Source organism: Zootoca vivipara, chromosome 9, assembly GCF_963506605.1.
Source record: "Zootoca vivipara chromosome 9, rZooViv1.1, whole genome shotgun sequence".
Taxonomy (NCBI): domain Eukaryota; kingdom Metazoa; phylum Chordata; class Lepidosauria; order Squamata; family Lacertidae; genus Zootoca; species Zootoca vivipara.
This window is the reverse complement of record NC_083284.1, coordinates 31253022-31278883: the sequence shown is the minus strand read 5'-3', so window position 1 is coordinate 31278883 and position 25862 is coordinate 31253022. Positions and strand designations below refer to the sequence as shown.

General features: G+C 42.6%; 1 protein-coding gene across 6 annotated transcripts in view; it reads right to left on the bottom strand.

Annotated features, from left to right (window-relative positions):
* Positions 1 to 25862, bottom strand: part of JADE1 (jade family PHD finger 1) — a 71051-nt gene that overhangs the window by 31897 nt on the left and 13292 nt on the right. For 2 of the 6 annotated variants that reach the window (XM_035114054.2, XM_035114056.2), the window contains exon 1: positions 11910 to 20797. In XM_035114054.2, coding sequence (XP_034969945.2) covers positions 11910 to 12063 — 154 coding nt within the window. In that variant the 5' untranslated portion in view covers positions 12064 to 20797. The other 4 variants (XM_035114057.2, XM_060278594.1, XM_035114055.2 and 1 more) reach the window with 4 other exon arrangements.

The following is a 25862-nucleotide window of genomic DNA, read 5'->3' as shown; positions in this document are numbered from 1 at the left end:
TTGGGAGTTTGTTAACGGAAGGAGAACAACTATGGCTGCTGCCTTGAATTCCTTGGAAGAAAGGAGGGAAATAAATGTCATGAAATAAATAAATAAAAATAAATAGTTCACTATGGCAAGCAAGAGCGACACTTTCATTCCACTCCTTGGTCTATATGTCATAATGAACGTGTGGGAGGAAAACTGCTGGCTCAGTTTAAGGTCCCTGTGATCATTCAATATACAGTAATAGTTCCATCTTCATATAAATTAATACAATTAATACAACAGTAGACACCAACTGTAGCAAGTGACTTGCAGCTGTTCTTCAGGTTTTTCTCCACACCCTCATGGAAAACATGCTATTGAAAAGTTAGGTACAGTACTCTATAGATGCAGTTGATCTTACAAAAAGGGTCATATTACATTAAAAAACAGAGTTGTTCAGAAACCATTATCCTGTACCAATCTTTTATATCTTTTCCCTTTGTCAAGATATTATGCCCCAAATTATCTGGACAAATTTATTTTTATTATGTGCATCTCCATATATTTTTTGTTTGTTCTTGGTCTATATTCATGATTGTACCAACTAGAAAAAGTGCTGTCAAAATTGTTACCAGCAGAATCCATGGTTGTTCTGTCTGTCCATGCATGTATGTAAGTATACCATCAAAGTTCCGACTGTGTGCACAGAGAGCCAAACCTTTTGTCCACCAGCCAAGAAATGAAGCAAAATAATGTTCTGTAAGTTACCAGATGCTGGGACAAGTGGTGGGGCATTACCATCTCCAACATGGGAACTACCCAAAGTTATCTGCTGTCTGTGGCAGGGGCTGCACTAGACAGGCCTTTTGAGTAATACGTATGTTTTTTATTAAACAAAATAAAAATTAGAGTAAATAAATGGTGAGGGGGGGAGCTGCTCACTGAGGAGGCTAAATGAAGGAGCTGCTGACTGAGCAGGCTAAAAATTAAAATAGTAATAAATCAAACAGATGTACTGAGGCTATTATTCTGCCTAGTAATGGCTGAATGCAACTAAACTGTATCATTTTTGTAGGATTTGATATTCCACTATCAAAGTAGGAAGAAGATTAGATGATGGTATGCATTTCATTATTTTATTTCAAACAAGTAATGATAAGCATGTGCATATTAGGAGGGGAGAATGGCATGTCTCAAATTGAGTAATGATGTAAACACTGCAATGTGCTTTTTTAAAGCAGAATTAAACCCAGTTCTTATGATTACCAACCTTCTGTCATTTTCTTACTGTGTTAGGAACTGCATTCATTTTAATTTGTTTGCAGTCCTTCCCGACAGTAGATAGAAAAGCAAACAGGAGGAAATAGTTCAGGAAGGGTGACAATATTTGTTGCTTAGTTTAGGCCAGGCACAAGGAACGTCTGGCCCCCAGGCCAATCTTGGGCCTGCCAGGGGTACTAATTTGAACTATGAGGTTGCTTTCATCAGCCATGCCCACCTGCCCTACAGACCTGCTGCTGCAAAGGAACAATTGGCAGGGTTTGAGCACACTCCTGAATGCTCCTATGTAGGCCCCCTTTTACTTTTATTTGGCTCCCTGTGCAAGCCCCCTGGGATCAGCACAACTCAGAAGTTCCCAATCATAGATTCCAAATGGAGTCAATCCCAGTCACAAGCAGGGCTCACATTCTTCATTTGCATCTCCAGATTGAATTCAAGTGCTCTCTAAATGGGCACATCCAATTATTTCCTGTGCAATTGTCACCTGGCATCATGGTGTCCTCAGGTGGGTTCAAGCCTTCCTTCCTCTCAGTGTTTTCAGGAAAGGCTGCTTTATTAAAATGAAATATTTCAACAACAACAAAAAATTCAAACAAGATAGCAGTGCTGATGCCACTCAAAATATTTTTTTTTTAAAAAAGTCCGCTTACGTATTTGCTAACTCTGCTAAGACAAATCATCTCCATAGCACTAAGATTATGCAAACTAGGTCACAAAGTCCAACAGTCACCACATTAAAAGAAAACTCATTATCAGGAAGTCAAAATACTGGGGGGTTGTGTAAAATGGTTAAATACTTGGATAGAATGATATTTCTCAATTCAGCACACATGTCTATTGTTGAGTATCATCACTCTGCCCATTATGTGTTCCAAGTGTTCTGCATATATTGGCGTATACACATTTTCCCCAAGGACAGGTGAGGCGGAAAGAGACAGAGAGACACAGAGAATCTGACATTTTAAAAATGAGTAAGTCCCCATGAGCTGCCAGAGCATATCCGGTGTCCCAGGGAGCACACCCAGCCACCAATATGCTACGCTGCGTGGCATAAGATTAGCTACAGAGTGCATAATGCAGAACAGTGTTGTAAAACCAGCTGCAGAGCACCCAGCTGTGTCCCAGGAGAGCTCCAGGCTGCTATCATTTCATTGACACTTCAAAGCCTGAGCCCCTCTTGGAGGCTGCACAGAGTCTTCCCCACTGTAAATACAATGCTTCTACACTGCAAAATCAGACAGCACAACAGAGTTTCCAACATAGAGAGGCATGCCTAGCTGCTGATCCTGCTCAGTGCTGGTATTTCCATCTGCCGAGACTCACTCTGGGCTCTGTTTGAGCAAGAGTGGGCACAGTTGCCAACAGCACAATTTGTTGGGAAACCATGCAGCTGGAGCAGAAAATGGAAGTGGTTAGAACAGTCTGAGCTGCCAGCCCATCATCATAAAACCTTATTTCAGACTTCCTTCTCAGCCTGCCAAGATCATGGAATCTCAGACAATCTAGCCACCAGTCCCACGCAATGCAGCCGCAGTCAGAGGGCAAACTCTGTGCAGAAAATTGCCTGCAAAACAAGCAATTCTGAACCACCACCCTCTCCCCCCGGGAAAAAAAAAACATGGAATGTATGGCATTAAAGCACCATAAATTACGGTTAGTATTCTACTTTATTACAGCTATAACTGCAGGTGCATTGTCTTCAGATTATATCCAATACACTATTGTATCCAAAGCTGGAACAGTGTGGAAGGTTAAGGGTGATGCAGGAGAATTCACAAAAATCACCTCTCCACTTTCCTTCTGGATCGAAGAGCTTTCTGTAAGGGAAAGGACAGCACTGGATACAACCCGTTGGGTCTAACAAGGCACGGTATCTTCTGACATTATCACTGCTGGTATATCTGCTGGTCAATTAGCTTTCTCTAATGCAGTGTATAGCAACAATACTATTCTTTATCTGATCATTCTGGCAAGAAAAGATAACCCCACCTTGCAACTAATCCATAAATGACACTTACCCAGGAAAAACCCTCTACTAGTCTGCCTGCTAACACATAACTTTATTAGATGTTTGTGGCTCATTGATCACCTTAAAGGAAATGGAACCCACCCTTTTCCGATTTATAAAAACTTCCCTATGTCAGCGTTTCTCAACCGCTGTTCCGTGGCACACTAGTGTGCCGCGAGACGCTGGCTGGTGTGCCGCGACGAGAAGGGTGATTTGCATTGTCACGTGCCTGGCGGCCGCCAATAGCCAACGCTGACCCGCCGGAAAGCGATATTTCTCCTCCTCTTTCCCAAAGCTCAGTGCAAACGAGCCTGGCGGCCACCAATACACAGCGCTGACCCGCCAGAAAGCAATATTTGGCAAGTGTTTCTTACAGTCATAATTATAATATAGGGCGGCACAGAGTTAATTTTTTTAACTTTTTTAATGGTGGTGTGCCTCGTGATTTTTTTCACGGAACAAGTGTGCTGTGGCCCAAAAAAGGTTGAGAAACACTGCCCTATGTGGTTTTCAGGAGGAGATTCTAACTTGCTACAAGCAACCAGGAAAATGGGTCAACATTTTTAAGATCCTAGCAACAACAGAAAAGGTACACACTTCCTATTTTAATTGATCCCTATATACCTTCTTTTGTACTTATCCAACTTATCCAACATGTTAACCATGAATACCAAAAGTGCATGCTAAGAGTTTGTGGCAAGACAGTAGGCAAAGCTTCACTGCTCTACAGCTAATCCAATATGCCAAAGATAGTCAACATCATATGTGGCTGTTCAATAATTATATTGCAGCTCTGGGCAATTCAATAAGAAAGTAATACAGTATTACAGTCACATCTATACAAATTAAAAACAGATATTTGTACTTGTTCCTTTAGGAACATAGGAAACTGATTTATACAGAGTCAGACCCTTGGGCTAGATGACTCTCCAGAATTTTAGGGAAGGCTCTTTTCCGGCTTCACCTGAAGATACCAGGGATTTAACCAGGGACCTTCCACATGCAAAGCAGATGCTCTAGCACTGAGCTACAGCTCTTCCCCTATGGCCTTTCCCTACCCACAGACAGATTCTGGAAGACAAGGTGATTTCACAATTAAGAACTTTTATTTTTAATACATCATTGTTTAATGCTTAAAAAAAATCAAAGGAAGATTGCATCCAATGTGGCACTTCCATCTGTGGGTAGTTTGAAAGACAATTGTGAGACTTCTCAGGAGGAAGAGGAGGTAGCAGGAATGTGATGTGAAAGTGTCTCCAAGGCAGGGCTTCTTTTCAGTTCCAGCACCTCTCAGGTGAGCACCATTGCCATCAAAAGAGAACAAGGGAGGTGTTCATGGTGAGTTCCAGCACCTCTTTTTCTAGAAAAATAGCACTGCTCCAAGGTATGGGATCCCAGAGAAACCAGACGAAGAGAGAGATGAAGAAGCAGAGTCTGGATCTCAGACAAAGGAAGATTTCCACTGCAATTTAAAGGAAGGTAATTTTTGTCCATACTCACTATAGCTGACTGCTCTGGCGCCACCTCCCTACCTTCCACCCTACCAGTCCCAATGGGCACAAGCAACCACTGCAAGCCACACACTGAGAACTTGGGGAAAATATAAGGTACTCTCTCATATGCTGAAGGCATGGAAAGAGTGATAATTCTGCCATATCTTATGTTCTCCAAATCCCAGCACATATCCAAAGAAGTTCCATCTTCAGTTCTGTCAGAAATCAGGAAGGTAATTTTTCTGCTGGGGTTTATGAAGTTTTGAAAAACAGGCCTAGCTTTCTTTCTCCCTCTGGAGCATCTCATGGGATTTTGCCATTATCCTATGCTAAAGCTCAATATTTAACCATTAAGACATGGGTAGGCAAATTAAGGCCCAGGGGCTGGATCCAGCTCAGTCACCTTCTAAATCCAGCCTGTGGACAGTCTAGGAATCAGTGTTTTTACATGAGTAGAATGTGTCCTTTTATTTAAAACTAGTGTCATTGAGCCCATTAAATAAACAGGCGCTAGAACATATGTGTGAGGAGCGGCGGGGCCGCGGCCTTCCCTCCCTCTGTGCGCTCGGCCACGGGGCGCGCCGGGAACGCAAGCAAACAAACTCGCTCTCCTGTCGTGCCCCGCGGCCGAGCGCACAGAGGGAGGGAAGGCCGCGGCCCCGCCGCTCCTCTCATGGGCCAGGGAGGGTTGTGAGGAGGAGGCGGAGGAGGTGGCGGTGGACCAAGATGGAGCTGCCGCTACGAAAAAGCCAGGATTTCGAGGGGTCTGTCGGTGGGAGGAGGAAGAAGAAGAGGACGGGGGAAGTATGGAGGATGGGGGGAGGGAGGACGGACTCTGGTCCCCGAGGCTCCGTTCGCAACCAGGCCCCTTTGTAGGAAGCGGACGTCCCCCTCCACACGCTTCCGTGGCTGTCAGCGCTCTCTCTGCCCTCTCAGGAAAGGTAGCCCTGAGGGCTAGGAAGGGAGGGAGAAGCTCGAGCGGATCCGGCTGCCGCTGCCTGGCGCTTCATTCGGCCGCCGCTGCCATCTTGTCTGTCTCTCTCGTGCCCTCATGCGCTCCAAGTGTCTCTGCGTTCCAAGTCACATCGGCTGCCCGTGGGGTACATGCGCAGTAGCGCAAACCCAGAGACACAGGGACTGGACGCAGAGACACTTGGACTTTATTATATAGGATGCATCTCTGGATTATTTGTGGGGCCTGCCTGGTGTTTTTACATGAGTAGAATGTGTGCTTTTATTTAAAATGAATCTCTGGGTTATTTGTGGGGCATAGGAATTTGTTCATCCCCCCCCCCCAAAAAAGATAGTCTGGCCCCCCACAAGGTCTGAGGGACAGTCTGGCCCCCTGCTGAAAAAGTTTGCTAACCACTGCATTAAGACATGTTGTATGAAAATGAATGCCTTGAAGTTAACAGTTTCCAAACTTCTTAGGGGTGAGGCATTCTGCCAGATTCCTTTTGGAAGCAGCTCACTCACTAACCACACTAGGAGGCACGTGCTTAATTAACTCAACAAGAATACCTAGCTGTTTTCACTTGTCAAATGCTGGAGGGCCCTAAATACAAGGCTGGTTCTATCTTTATAGGAGAGATTACACTATCACAGTCATTAACAAGTTCAAAGCTTATACATCTTTGTACTCTTCAGACCAAACCCCAGACCTATGCAACTTCAGCAACAGTATTGTGATGTGATGTGCTCTCAAACAAGAGGGGATAGGGTCAGAGTAGTGTTGATCCCCACCTTATCCTTGTTGATCCCCACTCCCCCCACCATCACATTTCCTTTTTACTGAACTGCAATGCCTGCTTAGTGCTATTTCTGCTCTGTAATTCTACTGTGGCCTACACACAGACTCCCATTGCAGTAACATGAATATATTTCTAGTTTATTCAATCGTTTTGTATAGAATTTCACTATGTTCTGAACTTGCTTCTTTGTATTAAGCTAAACAAATTCCTTACCTTCTTCCACCAGGTATCACTAAACATGCTGTACTCACTCTCCTTGATCTTCTACGCAACATTTCACTTGATAAAATGCATTTGGGATGGGCTTAGCACATTTTATATCTGAGTGTGGTTAAAATTATGCAGAACTAGACTTTAGCACGATGCAAAAATACCTGGCCACAGAACACACTTTACTGAAAAGCTCCCAACCTCAGTATGAACAGTTTAAAAGCTAGGAGCTCACTCCCATTAAAGCCAATGGGGGTTTGCCAATTAGTTCAGTGAGAGCATTATTATACTCTAAAGCTGCAGGACCACAGAGTTCAGTGTGGCTTAAGAACATGAAGCATGCTAACAGTCAAGGAAGAGGGACGGGGACAAGGATGTATTATCAGGAAAGCAAGATTCATCTCAACTATTAAACTGCTTTCCCTGGTAATGGGATCTCACTTATTCTACCCCCTTGTTTTTCCTCTTTCCTATCTCTTTTGTCTTCTAAGGAATAGTGAGGCAGAAGACTGAAAAGAAAGGGGTGGGGGAGAGAAAAGGGGGTGGAATGAATGTTGCCAAAAAACTGACAAGTGTAGAAACAGAACAAAATAGAATCAGAAATGATACAAGAAAGCTCATACCAAAAAATAAGCCATTCTAGGCTGATCTAACTGACAGTCCTGCTCCCAATATGTTACTTGGCAGGCAGTCTAGTTGAATTTAATAAACTTACTTCTAAGTGCGCATAGGATGGAGACCTGAAAAGCTATGGCTATCAAAAGGATAAAAAGCACAGCAAAACATTTAATTCATATAATCGTAAACATCTCAAGGAACATGGAATAGAGCTCTGAGGCTTTATAAAGCGCTGCAGCTCAGCTGGTGCAAATTTTTCCTGTGTGTTCAATGGGCCTTCCTCTTCTGTCTCCTCCAGTGTTCAGCTGCCCAGCCTCAAAATCAGCTCCAGAGGATTGGGCACTCTCTGGAGTAGACTCTTGAGAGCATGTAGTGGAGGAGGAGAGGAAAATCCCACTGCACCAGCAGAATCCCACCAGCACAGTACTAAACACAACTCCTTAGCTTTGAACATTGAGTAAATTTAAAGCAACAAACCTTTATTCATCACCATGACCTCCTTGGAGGAACCATAAGATACACATTTGATAAAAACAAAGGCAAAAGCAAAGTAGCTTCTTGGTGTTTTCTGACACCACCAAAAAAATAGTTGGCTTTCTTACTTTTTCTTAGCAAGCCTTTGCCCCAAGTTGACAGAATAAAAACTTGAATTCATGCAATTATTTGGAAAATATTTAGACGTTAAAGGTTGTCTGGGATTGTTTTCCAACAGCAAGAGGCCAAGAATCAAAAATTCAGCACAACTTGCAAACCCTCTTCACCAGGCCATAATAATAAAATGTTACATCAGTAGAAAACAAGCAAATCTTCCCAATGCATTTCAATCAAACCACCATAATTCACTACAGAGTTTTACTAGAGGAATCTTTTTCATATTGTAATTTGCCCTTTGAAAGATGTTTAACTTAGGCCTGCATCATATCTGAATTGAAAAATAGCAATACCTTTCTTCAGTGACTCAGTCCATGTTCCCCTATTTACAATTAGGTCATAAAAGACTAATCAAAAGTCAAACTCCACTACATTTTTTTCCCTTTCTGACTTCAACAGCCAGGAGGGCCCCAGAACACTTTGCACTTAAATCTCACCTTCCATCCCAGGAGATGAGCATTCATTTATGCTAAGCCACATCTAATGCCTTTGAGAGCTACATAAATTATACAAATAGAGAATAAGTAATTTACTTGTTTGGAGAAGTAAAACATTTTTGTAAATGCCACTGCTACTACTGATTCATCACAGATACAATTTTTCTATTTTTAAACTAAAAAAAACCTCAGTCCCAAATAATCTAAACTCAAGAGAGAGATTGAATGAAACCAATGTTAGCTGCACAGAGAGCTAAGAAAAAAAACCTATTACTATGGGTAGGGCCCATTTACACAACCAAATTAACATGCTGAGCAATATAGAGGATTTGTTTTGGGGGGTTTTGTGCTTAAAGAGCAGGACAACAATCTGTAGTAAATAGTAAGTCAAGCTGTGATGTTGCCAGTGTAAGTAATGAATAATGGTGTTGTTGTTTTATCCAGTTACATTACTGGGCATTGTGTCATTCACCATTGGCAGTTCTGAAATGTGAGCTACAGAAAAGTTTTTTGTTTTTTTATTTTAAGTTTTAAAAATGCTATTCATTTATTGTGATGAACATTTGAATTTGTATGTATTTCAACTATATGTAATAGCCTTTATTTCTATTTTGGTGTTACCGTATTATTAGCAATTCTATACCCTTGGCCATACAGTGTGATTTTTGATTATTTTTTACAGAAAGTAGCTTTAATGCTTTATACACTTAAAGTACCTAGGCCTATACAATTATGTGTAACAGCATGTGAGGTGGCCTTGATTTAAACAGTTGTTTCTATAGTTTTATTTAGTGCCAGTAACTGGGTTTTGTGCAGGGACGCAGGTGGCGCTGTGGTTAAACCACTGAGCCTAGGGCTTGCTGATCAGAAGGTCGGCGGTTCGAATCCCTGTGACGGGGTGAGCTCCTGTTGCTTGGTCCCAGCTCCTGCCAACCTAGCAGTTCGAAAGCACGTCAAAATGCAAGTAGATAAATAGGAACCGCTACTGCGGGAATCCGGTAAACGGCGTTTCCATGTGCTGCTCTGGTTTGCCAGAAGCGGCTTTGTCATGCTGGCCACATGACCAGGAAGCTATACGCCGGCTCCCTCGGCCAATAATGCGAGATGAGCGCGCAACCCCAGAGTCGGTCACGACTGGACCTAATGGTCAGGGGTCCCTTTACCTTTACCTTTAACTGGTTTTTGCAGTGCCATTCAATGGTACAAGGTACCATTTACCAGATATTGACATACTGAAATATATTATCATATAATGATAATATATTCAATGTTAATGCCTTCTTTTTTATATGTATGTACATAGTTTTGTTTTAGTCACCAAAACAATTATTGCTAGAGCTATTAGAAGCACAAGATACCTATTACTGAATTTACTTGTATCAAACCTTAACATGCCAATTGTATTTTTTGACTTATCCTATAACATGAACATGTTCTAACAGAAGAATAAAATATGATTTAACTACTGAGTTTCCTTATACCAAACCTTAACATGGCAATTACTGGTGCCATCACCAGCGAATATTCTCCAATTTTAAATGGAAGTTCTCTAATATTCTCATTAATCGAGAATATTCTCCAAAAGATTCTCGAGAGTTTAATATCACTACCTGTGACCATGTCACTCAAGCAGGAGAAGGGCTATAAGAAATCTGTAGCACTTTTTCTTTCTGTGGAGAGCTATCTGCAGAGCTGATGCCTAGTGTCTTCCTTACATCTGCCCATCAAACTAAACTAGGAATCTAGAGGGGATATATCCACTTTCTTGTCAGTTTTATTTTCTGCAAATTCTCTCTTGTTCCACACACATCTTCTTTTGAACGTGAGGGAAGATCATGAGGAAGAACATGTTGTTTCTTCAGAGGTGAGAAACACACTCTGTGAGGAAAGCTCTCCCAGCTGTCACCTTTGATCCTTACCCTGTCATTCCAGAGGGATTTGCCACCTATTTCAACAGGTCATTATCCTGTTCCTGATGGGAGAAATATGCACCTAAAAGATCTTGACAGAACTGGGCAGTCAATGATGCAGTCATGTGACTACTTCACCACAGGCCAAACAGAATTCACATTTATCACACTGCTGCAAAGTTACCTGAGGCCTGGACAGTTATTTAATGAAGCACTCATATGATCACTTCCAGAACAGCAGATTCTTATCATGCCATCTTGATGGTGTGAAGAGGTCTGCAATCCATGTAAAGCTTCCAAAATCTATACATGTCTGGCTAGTTCTATTGTAGGTAATCAGACTTTGCACCAGCTCTAGTACATTTCTTGGGCAGAAAGGAAAATGAGTCTCTAACGATAGATTCAGGCAATTCATTTCTCTGGGTGATAAGCTCACCCCAGGCAAAATGTACAACTGATATTTCCCACACATTCTTACAAAGACTTCTCCGAGTGTTTAAACATAAGCTTCAAATTATTATAAGAGCATGCAATAGTTAAACCCAAAACCTACAGTTATGAAAAGCTACCTTAAATTGTCAAACATGACTGTAATGTTTACCCACAAAGTACATTTTTAAAGTTGAAAAAGTGGGCGCTTCCAAATAATACATGTTGAAGTATTAAAGAGATATGTGTTTTTAAGACCACAGCTGTTGAACAGAGATAAAAAGAAGCAAGCCCCTACTCACAGGCTTCCAATCTACACTTGTTTTGCAAATATGGCAATGCAAATGTTCAAAATAATATATTACTTTTTGTATCTCATTTGTTGGCAAACAGCAGCATTTCAGTTTGAACACAGAGTGGGAGTGGGCCTGGTTCTCCAAATAATAAAAAAACTGCAAGGGATTTTGTATTCCAAAATTGTCTCTCTTCCCCACTACTTGGAAAAAGCTACTGTACCCTTTGTATCATGGTCTCATCACTGTCTACTTTATGAACCATTCACAAAAGCTCTCACAAACCACTATTTAGGAAGCAGTTGCTTAAATTACTCCACAGGAGTGGGTATCAAAAAACAACATGCACAATAGGTCAACTTTTCCTAGTTGTCAACTTAAGGGGCCTGCTTACACATAAGCAGTGTATAGAAAAACAGGAGTATTATGAACCCCATTCATGATATGCATAAGAAAATGGTGACATAAGCGTGACAAGCAGCCTCAAATCAAACTTTGATCCCCTTATTACAACCTGAAGACTTGACAACATTTACAACTGATGTAGCAAACATTTACTTCAACACTTTAAACAAAAAAAGAACTTTAATTTGTTTGGGTTTTGGGGTAGAAATGTATTACTGCATGCTGTGTAATCAGCTGTAAAGCCTTGGGATGCCTTACTTCACCTATTGAAATCTGTTTGATTTTAGCAAAGCTTTTTCATATTAGCACTCTACCCAACTGATATGCAAATCACCTTTGTTATTTAAAGTATGATATGCAAAGGGGTGTGTGTGTGTGTGTGTGTGTGTGTGTGTGTGTGTTTAAATAAACTCATAAACCTGGTGTGATACAAGCACAACAAAAAGGAGCACTTACTGCCATTGTCATCAGAATCCTCACTGCTGCTGGGAAGTCGACCTCGTTTCATGATCTTCCCGGGTAACAGCAGGCAGCCTGTGAAGAAATGCAACAGAAACCAGAAGTTATCAAATTCTGAATCAAAGAGCTCACAAATGAAAGCAAGTGCCATTAAGTAGCATAAATAAAAGCAGCAAACATCCTGAATATGCTCAATTTAGAATGCATCCCATGGGACAGCCAAAAAGAATATCTAAGTTGGTTGACAGGAGCCAGCCCTACAATCAGACAGAGTGCAGTAGCGACCCTAAGCAACATGCTGGGGAGTGGTAGCAAAACCTTGGAGGCCAGAGATGGGTGGATTATGTGGCTTGCCCTGTACCGCCACCTAAGCTAGCATCCTGCCTTCAGGTACAGTTGAAGACAATGTCCAATCACCATTTTGAAAAATAAAACTGCTAGCCCAGCTGATTTCTGGGCATGGAATAGGAATGGGGCACCATACTGTCCTTTGCCTCAGGAAGCAGAATGTCCTGGGCCACCAATGTTGATGGAATCCTCAAGCCAAGCTCACCTCAAGAAGATGTAAGATCTTTTTTATGGCTTTGATGTTAGCAAATTTAAAGCAACTGCAACGGAGCATATACTTTGTCCCTATTTAGCCAATATTTATATTGTACAACACATTTATGAAAAGGTTTTACAACCGTAGGAGGCATCAAAACAGCAAGACTAATTACAAAGGTCACTGCATCCCTCAATTGAGCAAGCAGTATGCATAGAAATGTTCCCACACTAGCCAATCACTAAGCTCCTATGACAACACAGAAACAGAGACTGTAACTGAACAGTATACCAAACAGAGACTAGGTTCACAATGAGCTAACATTTCCTGAGTGGGGGTGTGCATGTGAAGATGTGTTGTGGGAGGCTAATTCAAAATGCATTAAGAACATAGATACACAAGTTGAGCAAATCATCAACACTACGTTCATGCTGGCCACAATCCTAATCCATGTTGAGCCTTTCACATAATTTAGTCCCATGTGGCTCCCCATGGCAAGAAGTAATTTCATGGCAGAAAGAACAATGCAAGAATCTACCCCACTGAGACACAGAAAAAAGGATATCAAAACGTCTCTCAGTAATGGTACTGCTGCTGTGCTCCCAAATCCTTAGGTTGTTCTGATTTGCAATTCAGGATTTGTTAAAAAATCAAAGCAGCAAGGCAAGTGGAGAAGTCATCTACATGTTTATTATTTCTTATGGCTGCACTTGCTGTATTTATTCTGACAGCTATCAGGAATTCCCAGTTCCTGTCCTTCACTGAAATAGCCATCAGTGATACAGATAAGGATTTGTAAAGCCAAAGCATGGGTAATTTTAGGGGGGGAAACCATGTAATGTAAGAAAACATTTGGTCTCTGTTTCTCACTTCCACATTTAGGACACTGCTTAAGGATCTTTTCAACACATGTGGTAGCAACATCCCATCCATGAACAACACTTTCAGCATTCAGAAGGAGTCAGAATATAGACAAATTTTTATAAATGTTTATTTGGTTACCAATGAGTTTGGCAAGGGTACTTAAGCAGCCTCTCCCTGATAATGACTGAAAACATCAGCACCTGTGTTGGCTTAGCAGCCTGGCCTTATAAGCGTTCCAAAACATGTCTAGATCATGACTAACCATTTTCTTAAAAATAATTGAAAAGCTAATAGAACCAGACTGTGGCTAGTCTCATCCTGGACATGTGCCGGAACATTCATGAGGCTGGTTAAAATGACAAAAACCCACTAAATCTGTCCAATGTGTGCTGACATCAGCATACTTAAATGACTACATGAATAATCCCCGAGAAGTGAAAAACTATTTATCCTAATAGGTCCCTTCAGCAGAGATGATGCTCCAAAACATTACATTATGCAATAAATGCAGACTCTGTTACAACATAAAAATAGCCAGTGAGTATCCAAGTGCTAAAAGGCCAGGAAAGGAGGGTGACAGGGAGCTAAAAAAGCGGAAACGTGACACAACAAGTGAAGCAAAGCATGTTCAGCGTGAATTAAAGTGACAAGTACTCTAGGACATGCATCAAATCTCATGAGGCTTAGTTTGCCATGTTTCAGTTCCAATCACAATGTGGGCTGGCCAAGCCATTAGCAGCAAAATCCCAAGGCACGCCTTCCAGGTGCAGTTTCAGGAATCAGCTGCCAAGCTGATTTGCTTCTAGTTTGGTGCTCAGACACTGAACTGATTAGATGTCATACGAACAGCAACTTCTAATAAGCCACTCCACTGGCATTTACAACACGGACATCTAGCCAAGTGAAATGTAGAAAGTATGTCTAATTGTAATGGATGTTTAAAAAGAGCAATATGCTTAGATTACAAACCCTCAACAGAGAAGCCGGACTCATAAGACAGAAACCACACTAGAACCCATGAGCCATTTCTCATGGAGCAAACATCACTTTAAGCAATCATAGTCACATTATCTTTAACTCTTAGTTACACTTGTGCTTGCTGCTATGTAATTCCAGGTAAACAGAAATCCCTATTGCCAAAAAGTCTGGATATTCAGATATTTGGATGCCGCACAAGCTATAGAGGCAGATAAGGTTGAACTGTACAAATTGAATAAAGACCTCACTTTAGACAGCTAATCAGAAGCAGAAAACTGAGCAGATTTTGTCCAAAGTATGCTAGCCATTTCAGTCTCTTGCAATCGAAATAATGCGACTCAATGCTATGGACCTAAAGCGTGAAAAAACAGAAATCTACAACCCTTGTTTTACTCATCCACACATGGTTAAACACAGGATGCAACCAACGATAAAGGCAGACAAAACATTGCAAGCTGTATCAAAAATTTAGGGAGTAGCTATGTCCCACTTCTGGGAAAGATGAAAGCATAACATTCTACTGATGAACAGCTCCCTTTTCAAAAGGATTGTTAAGCCCTTTCAACCAGGTGGTACAAAAAAACAAATACTGCAGCCAGCATTCACAGAACAGCCAGCTACTGTACATATCTGACCTCCAGCTGTTTTGTAAATACTGTATCTAAATTCCAGTAAAAAGTTCTCACGTACAACTTATTAGTAGGTTGCCAACCTTCACAAAGATAATTTACATATGATTATATTAAACAAAAAAACTAAACATCACCTCTCAACTTGCAATATTCAAGGCCCATTCTTTGGTGGCAGAGCACACTCCCTACAAGGAAAAGGTCACAGCTAGGGCTGAGAATGACTTCTCACTGCCAGCCACCAAGGACACTGGACAGTACAGAGCTATAGAGACCAATAGCCTGACTCAATGCAGGGCAGCTTCTTAAGTGCAGGCCTAATAACTACTGTCTCATGGATACTGTGCCTGCTTTGCGTGCAGAAGGTCCCAGGTTCAACTACCGGCATCTCCAGGTAGGGCTAAGAGGATCCCCTGCCTGCAACCTTATAGAGCCTCTGCCAATCAGCACAGCCCATACTGAGCTAGATGGTCCAATGGTCTGAATCAGTATAAGCCAGTTTCCTATAGTAACCACTAATATTTTAGTTTCAACCAAGTGAAGCACTGCATTACTCCAACAGTCTGTAATGTCCTTGTCTGAGATATCATATCTACAGAATGACTTCTGCTTAAGTCAGATGTGTAGAAAGGCATTGGCCAGAAATGCATTCTAGCCACTTGATGACAGAATTTCTTAATATAAATTGCTCTGCTTTGAGCTGGTTTGTCCTAACATAAAAAAGTTTTGTTTGTTTCAGACATATTAAATTCTTATGACAAGAAGAAGCAAACGAATGTCACCCACAAAGAAGGTGGGGATGAATAAACCACTGAAGACTAGTCTCAATGTTTCTTTTAAAAAACTCTCTTCCTATGGAAAGTTAGCATGTCAAGTAGGTTAAAGTCTAGGGTACTCCTTGGTTTATTTGTTCTACACACAGAGATTTTTAAGTTGGAAAATATTTGTTGCGTAGCCAGCAGTCTGAAGTGGTGCAATACAAGGAAGATTTCTGAATGGGTAATTCAGCTCCCACTGAGCATTTTGAAGATGTTAAATTTTGCATTAGTGCCAAGTTACTGAACTAAGTTCAAAGTGCTAGTTTTGGTGTATAAAGCCCTCTACAACTTGGGAGCCAGTTACTTTAAAGACTGCCTTACCCTTTATATATGCACTTGATCACTGCGCTCTGCAGGTGAGGGCTGATTGCAGATACAATTTTATCAGGAGGCTCATTCCGTTCCACACAATATAGGAAGAAGCTTTAGTGCTGTGGCACCTACCCTTTGGAATTTCCTCCCATTAAATATGAGACAGACACAAACTCTATTGTCCCTTAACACCTTCTGAAGACCTTCCTCTTCCAACGAGCCTTTTAAGTAGATATCTTTCCAAGTCTGTATCTGCATTGGAATAGTTTTTAGATGTCTTATGATAGGTTTATTAGATGCCCTCAGCTTCTTTGGGAAGAAGGATGGGATACAAATGTAAGAAATAAATAAAGTATTATTAAATAACTAATAGTGTGCACTGTAAGAATTTGGGAATACTTTGCTGAATCATGTATGATGAGAAGACCAAACTTGGGTTCAAGAAAGACCAACTGAGTAAACATTCAAACAATTCAACAAGAATATTCCAAAATTATTGCAGGACTCTGCTATTAAAATTCTCTAGGCTCCTATTCACAGATTTCCACATTAGATCAAGAGTATTAAGAAAAAAAGGTTTTAACATTTTCTCTGGAGAGTTCCACCTGCTTCCAAGATTCCCAAACATGATGGATAAATAGAAGTGTTTCATATTTTTAAGAAACAAGTAATTGCAAGCTCAAGAACAAGCTACCTAAACATTTTATCTTTATCACTTAAAGAGTCAGCATGAATTTTGCAAAGCAAAACTAGAACTCAGAAATAAGGTAGGTAAGAATGAGCCAGTCTATGCTGTGTATTTGAACTTTCAAAAAATTGCTGACACCTTAGCACAGAAAAATAGTTGAAATCCCTAGGCTCTGGAATCAAGTTTCAGTTACCCCTGCATATGGGCATTTTCCAACTGTGTCTTGCATTAATTCCTAAAGAGTCATGGTGGGAAAGGAAATGTCTTTTTCGTAACTCACTGTTTTAAAAAAATAAGAAGCATGGCCAATTTTCAAAGAGGAGATGAACAGAAGCTTATCCCAGAGACATGTTTATCTTAAAGGAGTTGTGCCTGCAATCACTAGTTGTTTAGGAAATGCTATGATTAATAATGTTGCAACATTTGCAAACTATACTTAGAAGAGGCAGAGAAGAATGATAAGGCTTGTATAACACAGAGGGACTATTTAGCTCAGTGACAGAGCACATGTTTTGCACACAGATTAGTCCTTCCTATGTTCATTCCCTGGCATCTCCTATTAAAGCTGGGACGAAGAACCAGTGGCTGCACTACGTATGTTGCTGTACTACAACTTCCATCATCCCTCACCACTGGTCATGCTGGCTGAAGCTGGCAAGAGTTGTAGTCTAACAAAACCTGAGGATCTCTGATACAAATGCTGGAGAAAATTGCAGCATGAAATTGTAGGTGAGCTGCTGCCAATCAGAGTAGACAATACAGACTCAATGGACAAACAGTATGATCTGTGTAAGGCAGCAGCCTACATTTCTACAAAACAGCAAATGATTAGCACAAAAAAACTCACACAGGGAAACACTCTAATCAGCCTAAGGGAAGGAGCATTTGCCTTTTCCAAGTTGAATATTTCCATATCACATCCATCCAGCGTTTTCACTCCCTCCCCATCTTCCCTGCTCAGATGGCCTGCCCTCCATAGATAAATACAGCCAGTGCACAGTTGATTATTTTTTGGTTGCTATATTCCAAAGCTCCCTTGAATTGGCTTTAAAAACAAAACAAAAACCACCATATAAGCCAACAGGTTTAGGGACAGTAACATGCAACTTACTAGCTCAACCCACATTTTGATTTCCCCCCCCAAGAGGTCAGTATTGGGAGCATTAACATTACATATTTATATCCCTTGGTTGCTAATTAACTTCCCTTGAAAATGACAACTTGCTATGGGTTATTACCTAGCTTCTGAGTTGGTCTGGATGATCATATCTCAGCTTAAGAAGTATTTTCCCTGTGCATGCCACCTTTACAGAAGCCATGGTTAAACCAGGAAGCCTCTAGTTCAGTCATCCCCAAACTTCAGCCCTCCAGATGTTTTGGACTACCGGTACAATCCCCATCATCCCTGACCACTGGTCCTGTTAGCTAGGGATCATGGGAGTTGTAGGCAAAAACATCTGGAGGGCCGCAGTTTGGGGATGCCTGCTCTAGTTCAAATACAAATTAAGAAATCATGGTTGCCAACTTTGGAACAAGCCAGCCTTTGAAAACAGCTTCAACCCACAGGTTAATAACCTGGTTTGTTCCAAAGTTGTTTTTCCTGGTTTGGGTGACACGAGAACCTGTTTTAATTTATAAGACTTCCTTGTTTGGTTGCTCATGCTGCAAAGGGGTTGAGATATGATCATCTGAACACAGCTACACTTTAGAAGATTTTAGGAGGAAAGTAGGGAAAAGCAACCCTAACCACTTCAGTGTAAAAAGACAGTTGAGAAAGTGAATTAAATTACTGTAGGTGTTACTATGGAGGTGCAATGATGTATCTATATAAACAATAACATCAACATAGATTCAATAACGCACCATGTTCATATTGTAAGATTCAGTTAATCTTGCAGTAACATTTTAGACATTGTCCCATTCCCTCATTTTATAGGGGGTTACCTATTTTCCACTAGACAGCAATGTAGGTATTGCTGTGTAAAATTAAACACAACAAAATAAGATATATTCCATTTTTTACTTTCTAGGGATATCAATATTTAGGAAGTCTTTATATATATATTTACAAAGCTTGATATAGGTTGAACAGCAGCATGTGGAGAAAATGTAGTTTCAAAGTGGCTACAATTATTATTTTAATGGCTGAAGAGAAACAGATTTTTATATGGACATTAAATGTGCATCCCCAGGTCAAAGCTTTTATAACCTGTTTTTCCTTCCAGAGTACTTTTAATGACTTCCATAAACCCCTGGGTAAACAGGATTTATAATTCCAGCTCTGACAGATCATTAACTATAACAGTGTTAACGGGTGCAACTATAATAAACTGCACAGAACCACTACAGAGACAGCACAGGGAGAATGCAAATGTACACCCTAAAGACAGACTGAAGAATTAGTTTTCTCCAAAGTAGCCCATGAACGGATATGATACTGGCTGTATCAAGACCTAATTAGAACATCTAAGCTAGAGATCATTTCAAATATTATTTTGCATATTGGTAAAGAAGTGTACCATCTAATCTTGGGATACATTTACGGTAAATGAAACACCTAAAGTCACAGAGTAATTGATACACAGGTGCCTTTCTGTTACGCACAACTGACTTCAGTAGATTTTTCTGCTAACTTTGCACCAATGCAGAACATTGTTTTGTTTAAAATTAGTTCAGCATTATTCTGTATCTCTGTAGCTTCTGAAGCCACCATGAAGGGGCCAACCAACCTATTTTGGTTTTAGTAGCTCTCATGTATTCTGGCAGTGATAAATTAGACAATGCACATCTAGTTTAATCTACCTCTCACCCATCAGATTTATTTAGCAACTTAAGTGTGGAGGAAGGTGTTACCAGAATCCATTTCAAAAGGTTCAACTCTGTACAAGCTACTGGAGGCAGACAGTGATCACTTTCAAAAGCTGCATCATAGCTATGCTGTGGGAAACACAGTTCAATATTTTATTACAGTAACAGGCCTATTGCAGTGTCCATTTATAAATATTTAACCAAATGGATGTGCAATGCAATTCTATGTATGTTTATTGAGAAATAAGCCCCAGAGACCAATGGAGTTTACTCCCACAAAAAGCATTAACAGGACCAAAGTCTTAAGTGGGTATGACTCTGAGCTAGATCGCAGCCATGGTCTCTATTTACGACAGTCACTGACAAATATAATTCATTCAAAGTTGTATTTATCATTATGTGTCAAGATGATGTCCTTTAGTATCTTGACGAACAGATTCAAAAATTTTACAGATAACCTGCCACTTAGGGATTACACACTGTATTTCAAGATTAGCAGTGGTGGTAAAAGATTTAAACACACAGGTCACAAACTCAAGAGCAAACTGTTGCATTCAACAACAATCTGTGATAACCTACACCTATGATCTCAAAACACAGGCAAGAACCCTCACTACATCTATAAGCATGCTCTGAAAGGGGATGCAGGAGCCACCCTTAAACTCTCTTGCTTTGAGTGTTGTGAAGACTGTCAATCGTGATAGAGTATGCATCCTATGATTCATATGACATATTTTTACTTTGTTCTGCATATTAATTTTAGCAGAAATACAACTTGGTGCATCTGACCTCCCAGAACAATTTGTTGTTCTGCCATGAAACTTGCATAAAATCCTGAGCAGCTAACTTTGTACACTTGGTTTATCGCAAGGATTCACCTCCAGCACAGATTTGGACAGAAAGGACCCCATGGGGGAGAGAATAGGGGCTTGAACTTTCAACTTGTGCTTTTAAGCTTCTTTTTCCTCATGACAACTATCCCAACGAAGGCTTGATCTTAGTATCTCCCCCTCTCACGCACACACTTTTATTTCCATCCCATTCTTTCAAGTGCTGCCGTTTTCAGTTTGAGGGCAACAGCTGCTCCGAAGGTACAGCCGCGTCTCCTGAACCCGCCCACTCGCTTCCCCAACCCGTTCAAGGCAGCAGTTCTTTGCCGGCCGCCTTCGCAATCCACCCGGCAAAGGAGGGGCCGCCGGCTCCCGATGGTAGCGGGTCCCACTGCGGACGGCGAGGCGGGGGCAGAAATACCGGGACGGCGCTCGGAAAGGGTGAGAAGCGGAGGCACCGGCGGAACCTTCCTGCGCACCAGCCACATCCCCACCGCTCGTCTCTCCACTTGCAACTGACCGGCCCTCCTCGTCGCATCCTCCAGCCTGGCTCCTTCCGCTCCGCCCTCTCCTCCCGGCTGCACCAATCCGCTCAACCCCGGCTGCAAATCAAACTTGGTGCTCCCGGCGCAGCTCTCTCGCTCTCCCTCCCAAATCCACCTCTCGTCGCGCTCAAAGCGGCCACGCAACCCTCCCGGTTGCCTGATTTCCCTCCCCCCTGATCTCCATGTTGTAATGTCTGGGGAAGGAGGGAGGGGGGAGGTTGAGTGAATCGAGCATAGAGCCGCCTTGGAGGAGCTGCCTGCCTGCCTGCCTCTCCCCTCCCTCTCTCCTCCCACTCCTCGACAGTTCTGGAAACTGTATCACCTCTTGTCACAGGAAACCATCCAGCAGGCGGTTGCAAACAAACAAACGCCCTCTGGCCCCCACCCGCTGGAGAGAAGGGGAGGGAAAGACACAATACCAATCCCCACCACAAAGGGTGCATTGGAGGAAAGGGCGGGGGGGGGGTCCGAGGCGAAAACCCTCCAACGATTTGAGCAGCTTGGAAAGATTGAAGATGGGAAGTAACACCCCCGCGCACACAAATATATATATATATAACAAGCCTAAGGAGATGGGCGAGCAGAAGAGCACTGTGGCGGCTTTGTCTAATTTCAGCAAGGGGCCACGATCGCATCAGCTGCACTCCTCTCCCTTCCTCCTGCTGGAGGTTGGGAACGGACGACGGGCTGTTAGGTGGCAATGATGCGGTTATTTGAAAACACCACCACCTACACCCATTTTATTTGCTTTGACGCGGAGAGGGGAATGGCTCTCCACATTCCCGGAGCCGATCCATACTTCCGCCATAGCTGCCAAGTTTTCCCTTTTCTCGTGAGGAAGCCTATTCAGCATAAGAGAAAATCCCTTAAAATAAGGGATAACTTGGCAGCTATGACTTCCGCCAGTGTAGGCACCATGTACACACTCCTTACATTTTCCTGTTAGTCTTATCGGCGTTGTTCAATAACCCACATTTAACCTATCTGGCGTGTATTTAGCAGCTACGCGCCCATATTTCCCGAGTACACCTTGTGACGTTTCTCGAATGCATTCTTACATAACCACCAAGACTGCTACCAGGTTTTGTCCGGAGCGGAGGGAGAGATTAAGGCGCCAACGCGCACCCGAGACAGCCTCTGAGAAGCCCAACGGCCCCCGAGCCTCATCAGCCTGCTCCATTTCTGTGCGATTATTGATGCAGAGGGGAATTGAGGGCAGTCTGACCCCTCGATTGCAGAGTGTTTTGAAAAGTTCGCACCCACCACCTGCCAGCGTTTGCGGCTGCACAGCAACCATACATGTATTTAAGCTCCCCGCTGCAAAGGGGGAGGATTGGGTGAGATGTCACTAAAAGAATGGGTAAGTTGAGGCTTTTGCTGACGCCGTGCACCTGCCTGTCCGCCTGGGCTCCTCCGTCTCCACGCACAGCCCAGCGAAAAAGGCCCGCCTCCTTAAGGGGGAGCAGGCGCATGTAGCAAATGAGGCTGTTCTACGAGGATTCGAATCCCAGGGCAACATTCCACATTCCATCCTTTCCCCGCATTAATCATCCACGCCAGCAGCAGCAGCGTTGAGCACCGAGAGAATCTGCTGCCACCCAGCAGAACAGCAGTCTAACAACAAGCCCCGCCACTACTGCACACACCACACACCCCTTGTTTCCCTGATATCCATAAGCTCACACTTCCTAACACGTGCACTTTTGGGGTCTTACAACTTGCTCCCGCGATAGTAGATAAAAGACAGCACGCTTCGGATTGTTGTTTTAACCAATAAAATAAAATAAAAAATATGGTTCGAGGTGCTTCCGCCACCGCAAAAAATAAAAATAAAATGCTCATCTTCAGGTCTACACAATGCCCCTGCTGCACCAAGTTAAGCATCAATACTGCAAAATTAAGCTTTATGTCCTCCCAACCGTTATAAGCTTTCCGTGGAAAGGAAAACCACAATCCGATCTGTGGAGGGAGGATGCATTTATTTGGTAAACTGTGTTTTTGCCCTCTGTATACTCCCTGCCCTTGAATTAATGCAATGGGTATTTTGAACATGTGGGTGACACGGCGACAGATCCTGGTTCCCTGGCTACCCCTCCCCCCTTCCGAGAGATCTATCTAAAAAGGACCTGCGCTCTGCCGCTGCCATCTGTCTCCCAAGTTCTTACAATGCTTTTCACTTTCCGAGTAGGGCTGATCTATCAGCCAGCATGGATGCGCTTTAGGGTAGCCTGCCTTCCACCTCACCGACAAAGAAAACTAAACCAAAAGTCTATGGATGCACGAAGAAACAACACTTAAGGCACGAAGAGGGGGGTGGAAACCCCAACAACTCCACAACCGGGTTCATTCACCTTAAAAAAGCTCCCGGTTTGGCTAAAAGCAAAGTCTGCAGCGACATTAAAAAAATATGCAGCCAGCCCTTAACTCTCTCCTCCCCCCCCCCCCGCCGCGCGCGCAACCCTTTCGGATCTGCTCTCAAAAGCTCCCAAAATAATCGCCGATTTTCCCTCCTCCCCTCGCCCCCACCCGGTTCCTCCCCAGCAATGTACAAGTTGCTTATGGGATAGTGAAGCTGCAACTCAACTGCCTCCCCTTTTTGCTCCCTATCAAGAAGCAAATCTTTTGGCGCCATATTAATGACGTACTATATTATTTCCACTAGGCAGCGACCTTCGGCATTAAATTGCTCTCTAGCTGCTTCTGGAGAACTCCAAAGCTAAGCAACCAAAAAAGAAAAAAGAAACCCCACCACACATCAAATATGGCTGTGCAAGGCGGCTCGTTCTGCGGCGACGGGCGGAGAGGAGGCGAGCGTAAGGCGCTGCCTGGGCACAGTTACCTGCTGCTGTTGCTGCTGCGATGGTTGCCAGTGAGGTTGGAGTTGCTCTGCACGGAGGGGTCTGTGCTGCCTCATGAGTTCAGACAAGCACTGGAGAGTGGGAGCAGATTGTGGCTCCCTTCAGACACACACGCACACACATATACAGGGGAAGAGAGAGAGACTCGCTCTGACTGACGTTTTTACTTGTTATGGAGGAAGGACTCTGTGAATCAAACTCATTTCTGGGTCACTGCTGCCACAGGGGGGAGCTACTTTAATCCCCTGCCAAAACTAGGGGAAAATAGGGGGGGGGAGAAACAGGGTGGGGAGGAGGCAAGGAAAGAGAACGAGAGACACTACCGCACTTGGAAACTGTCTGCTTTAACTCCTTGCAGCCCTGAAAGAGCTGAAGATGTCATGCTCCATTTACACTGTGCAGGGAGGAGACTCCCTCTGTTCCGAAGGTTCGCATCGAGGGACCTGCCTCTTTGGAAAAGAAGGAGCATTTCACGCAGGGACAGCAGCCAGTGGGTGTTGAAGACGGATCTCACGCGTTCCAAAAATTGTCAAGTTCTTTTAAAGGAGAAGTCTCTGTGGCTTATGCATTGCCTGCTACCTGGGCTTTTGCTTGCTTCCTTGCTTTTGCAAAGGACGCACCATGGCGAAATGAATTTTTTTTAAAAAATATATAGGAGAAACACCCGAAGCAGTAATAAGAGAATCAAGAGATGGCTAACAGGCATGCCAATTTCTCTGCTTGGGGCGTACCAGAACCGTATGATGCTGGAGACTTAAAAATATTTGGGAGGGGGGCTCCTATGCCAGGGGGCCAGTTCTGAACTGGACGACATTCACTTGTCATCCAGCCTTTCACTATAATGTTGTGGTTATTTATATTTATAAGGATGTATTGATTTTCCTTTTTGTTTTTAAAAGCAGTAATAATTTTATAAATTATTTCAATTTATCACCCACTCAGCCAAAGAATGCTTTCTGCATCAAATGTTTCACAGGTCTGTCTATAAGTGTTCATTTTACACACACACACACACACACTCCTATTATGCACCAGTATCAGCTCAACATGAGGTATTGTTAAGGCATAGCTGCCAAGTTATCCCTTTTTTAAAGGGATTTTCCCTTATGCTGAATAGGCTTCCTCGCGAGAAAGGGGAAAACTTGGCAGCTATGTATTAAGGGCATGAAGCAAGATCAGCCCTCAAAACAATGTGCCAGATTCCAGTTCTGCATTTGAGTTTGGAACCATCTCCACAGGAAAGCATCCCTCTGGTCATGCCCAAAATGGCTTTTCATACATGGCACCAAATGTATATTTAAGTTTCTCTTTGCTGTTTTTGTACAAGTGAAATATTGTTCATGGTAGGTAGAACATGGAAGAGCATCCTTTTAAATATATGGACATTATAGCCAATATATTCAAATTACAAACAGTGGAAATGCAAAGCATGAGATTCTTTCCATTTTACAGATGGAGAATTTAGATGTATAGTAACACTCAAGAATGCCCATTGCTAAACTAGAAATAGATTTCAGTTCCCCATGATCCAAGTCCAGCACTCTACACATTGGTTACTTCAAGTCTATAGGTAAAGGAAGAGATTAAAAAATATCGGGGGACAGGGGACGGGACATAATGGTAGGAGCAAAAAAACCACCCAGTGAGGGTTGAGCTACAGATCGCTGGCTGATTGAGGTAGGGAACAGAATATCTGTTGTTAGCCACTCTGAGCCCGGCTTTAGCCGGGAAGGGCAGAATACAAACAAAATAGTATTATCATTATTATTATCATTATTGGAGTGAGAGGAGAACAGTAAACAAAGCACACACATGTTGCAGTTCCAACTTGTCATCATGACAAATAGGCTAATACATCTCTGCTCCATGAATTTGCCTAAAGGTAAAGGTAAAGGACCCCTGACAGTTAAGTCCAGTCACGAACGACTCTGGGGTTGCGGCACTCATCTCGCTTTACTAGCCGAGGGAGAAGGTGTTTGTCTGAAGTTTTTCCGGGTCATGTGGCCAGCATGATTAAGCCGCTTCTGGCGAAACCAGAGCAGCGCACGGAAACCTATTTATCTACTTGCTCGAACT